The 7,862-nt window shown below is 35.8% G+C and overlaps 1 protein-coding gene across 1 annotated transcript in view; it reads left to right on the plus strand.

Annotated features, from left to right (window-relative positions):
- Nucleotides 1–7,862, plus strand: part of LOC117109519 (adhesion G protein-coupled receptor L3-like) — a 24,177-nt gene that overhangs the window by 4,830 nt on the left and 11,485 nt on the right. Inside the window, exons 2-5 of the mRNA XM_033251893.1 lie at nucleotides 1,834–1,923; nucleotides 2,520–2,675; nucleotides 7,156–7,224; nucleotides 7,588–7,708. Of these exons, the coding sequence (XP_033107784.1) occupies nucleotides 1,834–1,923; nucleotides 2,520–2,675; nucleotides 7,156–7,224; nucleotides 7,588–7,708 (436 nt within the window). The remainder of the gene's footprint in view (nucleotides 1–1,833; nucleotides 1,924–2,519; nucleotides 2,676–7,155; nucleotides 7,225–7,587; nucleotides 7,709–7,862) is intronic.

Here is a 7,862-nt window from a genome sequence, read left to right on the forward strand (position 1 = left end):
ATATATATATATATATATATATATATATATGGTTACACAAAACAAAAAACAATGGCCATTATTTAGGAGCACTTTTCAGCTGAAGGATCGATTTGATATCGTCAGTTATGATTCTGACATTTGCGGTAATTAAATCATGAACCGTAACCGATTGAAAGCCGGAAGTAGGCCTACTAACACAAATTCAATTTGAAATTATATACATGAAAATTAAAATCGTCTTGCCTGCTATTTTCATAATACAACGCTAGGCTAGGTTGTGTTAAGAGTGGCGTATCTAGGAGTCCTGAAAGGGAGAGGGGAGGTGGGGGGAAGTAAACTGGAGTGGGGAAGGATCGGTAATCATAGTGAGGGGATACTAGCTCGCAAAATAAGTTGATATGAGGTTATTTTTAAATACCTGGGCTTATTTTTTATTCTTCGAACATTTACAATGGTCGGGAGTGGGGTAACTGGGGTACTGAGCCCAATTACACCCCTACTGCTGCTGATCATCTCCACCACACGCAATACCTAACATAACTAAATAGACACTGCTCGTTTTACCCACCCACTCTCGCGCTCACATATCACTTTGTTTCACTAAAATCCCAGCTGATACAATTGGCATGGAATGCTGTGATATGTACTGATATCCTTCAGAGGTGAGATTGCTAGACTATCGTTGTCGTGGTAACAGTTGTGCAATACATTCTTGATTGCTAATTATATTTTGAGGGTATAATTCTGATAGAAGCCACGCGTATTGTAATGCAAGCATATTATTAATTCATTTATAATAAAGGAAACACTTTAATCGGCCTCTCTATATAGAGGACTAAGCTAATTACAGTATTTCACTTGAAGTAGACCCTACCTTTCATTGCATTGATAAATGAATATTGAAAACTCAATATAATATAATAATAATTGTGATTATTTTGACGATGATTATAATGATGATGAGGCTGATGTGTTGACGGTGAAAATAAATATGATAATTATATATATATATATATATATATATATTAATAATAATTATAATGATAATTACTTTATAAGTACGACTATCATGAATACGAATAATGATAGGGTGATGACGATGATGAGGACGATGATGATGATTTGTGATTTAAGTTGTGTGTGGAAAAACAGATAACAAACAATGAAGATGAAGAAGAAGATGATGACTAATGATGATGATTATAATCATGATGATGACGACGACGATGATGATAATGATTATGTCATTGCACATCCACCCACAGTGTTCCAGTACAAACTTTGCTTAGAAAACTACATTAATGCCTGTATGTCATTTTATGTTTTATGACTTTCGCCGCAATCTGCTCAATGGATTTCGATTGACACGTTTTTGATTATTAATTTACTCTTAAGATATTCAAATATTTAAGATGTGAAAAATCGATTTATTTTAGAGAGGTTAATATGACGATGACTGCCAATAAAGTGTTTATCGTTCATAAAATTGATAAACAGAATTCATATATGCATAATTATAATGCAGGGCCTCAGGAGTTTGAAAAAATGAGGCACGGAATGAGTAGAAATGAGGAGTGGGGTGAATACGCTTCATGAACTTATTTCATTTTGTAAGATTTACCATTTATGAACTGAAGAGTCGGGAATCAGATTTTAGGTTAATGTTATCCTAATGTGCTCATTATTTGAATATTTATAATATATAATAATAACAACAACAACAACAACAACAATAATAATAATAATAATAATAATAATAACAATGATTTATTATTATTATTATTATTATTACCATTATCATCCCCATCATCATCATCTCCATCATTTAAATACCCGATATTTCTTTTTCAGAGGGAGCACCGGTATATTTATATTGTCATCATTATGATACATGTGCTGCACCTGAACGATGCATCGGTGACACAGCAGCCGGGAGATCTAGTAAGCAAATATTGAAATATATGTATATATATATATACATATACACATCTAGATGTGTATAAGAGACAGATATATATGTATATATATATTATTATTATATATATATATTATATGTATATATGTTATATTATTATTATTATGTAGGCCTATATATATATATGTATATATAGGCCTATGTATATGTATATGTTACATATGTATATATATATATAATATAATATAATAGAAAAAAGATACTATCCTTACTTCCATTATGTCTTATCTAATTTTGATTTAGTAAAAATACTCTCATAGTGTGGTTTTCTGCGCAAAGCTGCTCGTGTAATTGTGAGTTTTCTACCTATCAGGTCCAATGCGGCCTGAGGCAGTACGGCAAGCCTGCTCATGACTGACGCCGCGCGTCTTTAACTGCGGTGGTGGGCCTCTCCTATCATTCGACCATATTTCTACCACTCTTGTTATACTCCTACACTTTTGGAGTCTTTAGGAGGTCGGTTTTACCCACCAGAACCCTGAATACCAAATTTGATCATGGTAAGTATTGTGCCAATATGATTATCTATGTGTAAAATAATATAAAATCTATTGTCCTGCAGACTTCATTGGACAACACAACGTCCAAGCTCCTTAACGTCATGGATAATTTAATCAGCAAAGATGATCTGGTTCTCGCTTTGCAATTGGTGGCTGAATTAATGGATGGCGCTGTTTCTACGTGGAGCACAGATCAAACTCAAACAACATTTATAAACGTATGTAAATGGCTAATGTTGTTAATAATATTAAAGTTTATGATTTGGAGCTCCTATATTATAATAATTGAGTCCAGGAAATATAAACTACCGACAATTACTAGGCTAGAGTTTTTACAGTTTCTCCATCTATCAAATTATGTGTTTCGTTCGTATTGATTTTTTTTTCACTGCGTCGATTGAATGTGTTTGAAGGAAGGTCAATAAATGTGAATACGTGCTTGGAAATTTGGAGTTAAATAGATAAACACCAGATAAATTCGAGCAGTAGTAGGCTATATAATTATGATGGAATACGGTAACCTATTATATAATAGTTTTAGAATACGGTCCTGATAGTCTTTTTTAACGTTATTAATCATCGATTTGAGTTTGCGTCAGGAAAATAGGAGTGATGTTTTGCCCTACATGACATGTTTACGTACCGAATATTCAGTGCGTTCCCAAATAGTAGTCTGCAGGCTAATTATCTGGAGGTCATGGGTTCAATTCCCACCCAAATCATCTGCGATTTTTTTTTTTTTGCGAGTGTTTGTGAACGTAGGTACGAAAACAAGTCAGGTAGGGCAAAACATCACTCATGTTATTAATCATAACTTAACATTCATTAAGACACCCTGAGTTGTGTTGTCACGAACAAGATCGTCATATTTATTCCACTCGTTGTTCATCAAAATCATTATTACATACAATATTGTAATTTATTATTAAGCTTTTCACTCCGTTCACTCGTGAGAATAGCGTAACGAGCAGTGTTTGTTCAATTTATATTTGATCTGTATGAAGAATAGTTAAAGCATAAAGCAACGTCTTGGAGAAGGCGTATGTAATTAGTACGATGTAATCTAGCACGGTAATTTAAATCACCTTTAAAGTGGCAGTGCTCTATAAGTTCCAGTAAGTCCACGTTCATCGTTCATCCTTCATATGTAAACATCCTCAGCTCTTTAGCTACCAATTGGCTGTGATGCAACGCAGTTACATTTTGACGCGTGCGCCAACCAACTGGTGTCTACGCCTATGACCCGTCAACTTGGATATATAATACCATAATTATATTCAAAGAAAACTCGGTTCTGTTAGCATAACATTAGTATCTCGACTATCAATTTGAATAAATCTATATACGCCTATAGTTAACTAGCATCGTAGGTAAATGCTTTAATCACTGCTTGGGTCCACTATTAAAAGAGACGGTATGTCTGATTTAGGTTGATATAGCAAAAATGATCGCCAATATCCCGTTTTCAATTTAGACCAACTCTCTATCAACATAATTTTATTTTACGAATAATTCATGCCATCACTAGGTGAGCGTTGATAATCGTAACCTCGTGGCCATGGTAATCACATCTTGATTAAACTTAAATGAAGGATACATAATAATAAGCTAATGATAGGCCTGCTGTTGAGAGCAATCTTAATATCATACATGGCTACCTTAATGAAAATGTGTAAAGTAATTGGGACTACGGATAGGCCTATTTCTATATTGATTGTGAAGAAACTTAAGACTATTGTGTATAATACATGCGAATATCAAATTTTACTGTAATTTATGAAGTCATCGCGGCATATCGTCACTTCTATGTTTGAATCACTTACCGGTTCAATGTAGTCTTGCATCACGATTTCATTTTGTATTATTTTTAATCGGCCGTAACGTACAATTTTATTAAACAGACGCTTTACAAGACACTAGTTCAGGACCAAAGGGTCAGAAATAGTTAAATGAAATAAATGACATATTTTGGTATTTAACCTTTCGCAGTCAGATGTCAGCCATAAAATTTAGAAAATCCTCCAGGAATTCAATTATTACCTTATTTAAAGGATCAATAAGTCTAAGTTATTAAAATGTCCAAACAAATAACATCAGTCTCTGTAAATTATAAGCCAGGCATTCCCTGGGCGTCGTAACGGTCCCTACGAATCCAACTCTGCAGCTCCCTGTGAGCGTGAGACGACGCCCGCCTGCTTATCGTCGTGGCGTTGCGTTCTCCATAGAATCGGGTCGGCCGAGGATCGTCGGACGCAGTGAGTACCCGGCTTGCCGACACACCTCTTGCCTCGTTCTTCATTCTTAAATTATTTCCAAGCCAATAAGAGTTTATATTAACAGTTTTATTTATTTGTCCGTTAAACTGGCGTGGAAATATTTTCTCGAGTATAATTTCAAATTTATTAATTAATTTTGATAAAAAATAAAATTTAATTAATTGATTATTTTGTATATTAAAAGAAATAAATCATTAGTTTTCAATCGAATATTAGAATGAAGTAAATGCTCTGGTTTTGATTTTAGTCCGAACAGACGAATGTATTCAACATTAAATTTTACAGTATTTAGTAATACACGACTTCTCTCGGAGCTTGCACAAAAAGCTTGCATTTCAGTTACCGGTATATAAAGTTGTCTTATGGAACACAATTAGTGCCTTAAGTGCATAATCATTATGCGGCAAAAGGTTCGAAGTGGAATCGTATAATGTCGAATATGCACTTGTACATAATGCCAATTGTACACTATCAATGTCAATGAATTTTATTTTGACTATGACAGGCCTTCGGCCCCGAAAACAGCATTCAAACATCAGAATAAAATTGGATGGATGGACGGATTTATTCGGTGTTAACAAGGAATAACCCACTGAGTCTTAAGAGCCGGGCACTCTCACTGCGCACCGCGACGGTCGTCGGCCAACGCGATTCTATGAAGAACGCAACGCGACGACGTACAAGTTCATATATTTTTATTCAGAAAAAATCCACAACAAATTACAAATTGCAAATTGTTTACATAGGCATCAAAAGAAGCGGTGGCTTGTCAGTTTGAATACCAAACATACAAAACGTACACACACAGAATACATAGTAAACACATCAACATTTTAATTTTTAAATTTGGGATCGCCCACAATCGCCGGCACCTCCAGGAAGGGGAAATGCCTCAGTGATCATCACGTCGCGCAACGGATCGTTTTCAATGACGATCCGTTCAGACTGCTACCGACAATCAGCAGACGGCGTTGCTTCATCTATCGCTCACAGGGAGCGGGGTTCGATTCGTCGTGCGACGGTCGTACCACCGTCGTACGACGCAGTGAGTACCCGGCATTAGGAAGACTTATTTTCAGTGGAGTCCAATTCTTTGGTAATTGGGCAGCACAGTTTTCTGAAGAGTGTACTGCATTCTTTAACGCGGGTCATAATGCATATGAGTCCAATGGCATAATCGTGTCATCCGAAAGACGATGCGCTATTGTAACTTGTATTTCAGCCCTACAGCTGAAATACAAGGAGAGAGCAGCGATGGGGATTGAACTGTGTAGGTACCAAAAGATCTCTACTACCAGTTTAACCGACTGAGATATAAGCTGATACTACAATTACATGTCGATTGTATTCTTATTCCAAATTGTCACAGTAATATCGATTGTGCACTTCTTAATGTCAATTGTACACTACATCATGTCGAGTTGATGTCTATCACAAAGGCAATTCAACAATTGCCTTGTTAATACATAATGTCAATTGTAGGCCTACATTAATATGAATCTGCACTTAAGACATTAATGGCGTTCCATACTGCTTTACTTATATTCTACAGAATACAGCGCAACTCATCACTATCATCAAACCAGGGAGACGTCCCCTGATCAAACCATTAGACGTTTTTGCAATCTCATTCATTATCGTCCAAATGCACATAATTTGCTTTCTTAAAATGAGTCGAGCTATTGACGCTGCCGTGTGCTGCGTTTAAATCGCCGGTTATTCGTACATAATGAGAACAATATTGCATAATCGTATACAGTAATATGGTGTAGTCCAATAAGTATAATGATACCTGACGTGACATTGATTCAATTTCGCTGCTTGCATATTAAGAGTCTTTGCAGACCATTTTCCTTGGAGAAAATATTACAGTACTATCATTGCCACTGCCATCCATGAAATCATCTTTATAGTAACATAGCGACTCTCCACAACTTGTCGCCATCTTTTTTGGTTGGCTCACAATAAGAATCCATCAAAATGAGTAGGAGGCTGGGATACAAAACGTGACGTCACTTAGATCTATATGAGTTATTGATTTTTAAAGTCAATGAATTGCCTTTCAGACGTTATAGATAACCAAAATAAAGGGGAAAAACGTATTCTCGTCCGGAAAATGATAAGAACTCCCCCTCCACCCCCTCCAATTTTTTTTCTTTGGAGAGATAGTCACCATACACGCATCAATGTAATATCTATAGACCAGGCCAGTCACTCCCACGAGATACAGAGATACTCTTATAGGGGGTGTTCGATTTCTAGAGGAACTCTGAGAGTCGAAAATGCCTTATTAGAAAGTAAACCCGAGGTGTCGACTTGGTCTTGGTAGAGCTCGGATCTTGATAGAGATAAATCATTTCTTTCAACTACCATCACTATGTTATAATTGGTGTTTGAATATGAATCTCTTATTTTCTTACAGACATCTTTTGTGTTCGTAAACAATCTTATTGACCTCCAGTATAAAGAGTTATGGAAAGATCTTCAATTGGTAAGATTCTCAGAGCACGATTATAATAAAAATTGCATGGGAAGTAAGCTTACGTATTGTATGTGAAAAATAATGGATTCTTTAAATACATGCTTTTAAGTATGCAGTCTCGTAGATTCAAGTACAGTTTGTCTTTGCAGTACGGTACAATTATGTCCAAATACTGCAAATCTCCAAATAAACTCTCCTGAATACAGTGTATGTGTACTTAAAAAATATAAATTAATTGTTATGTGTAATTACGGTTACTGTTTCATTAGCCGTCTCCGTTCGAAAACATTTGACTGTCATCGACAATCATGATTTCATAATTATGTTACAGAAAGTTACGACTGTTTACCGGCATGGTACCTTTTTTTACAGATTTCATTGGTAGACTGTATAATCTTTCTGGAGAATGTTCAGATGTTTGGTTACGACATCAGTAGCATATTAAGGCAATCTGACAACACTTCGCTAGAAGATATCGAGCTTGAAAACATAAGTACATATATACTATCGCGTTGTTGTTGTATACTATCGAGATCGTATGGGTTGCGATGGTAGTGCCATATCTTTCCCGACAGGGGGCTGCAGGTAGCTCCGACATGTGATTAGTACCGTACCCCCGACAGGGACCTCCTTGCATGATTTTATCC

The sequence above is a fragment of the Anneissia japonica genome, unplaced genomic scaffold (genome assembly GCF_011630105.1).
Source record: "Anneissia japonica isolate Jap-2015-1 unplaced genomic scaffold, ASM1163010v1 scaffold3867_len840240_cov202, whole genome shotgun sequence".
Lineage (NCBI taxonomy): Eukaryota > Metazoa > Echinodermata > Crinoidea > Comatulida > Comatulidae > Anneissia > Anneissia japonica.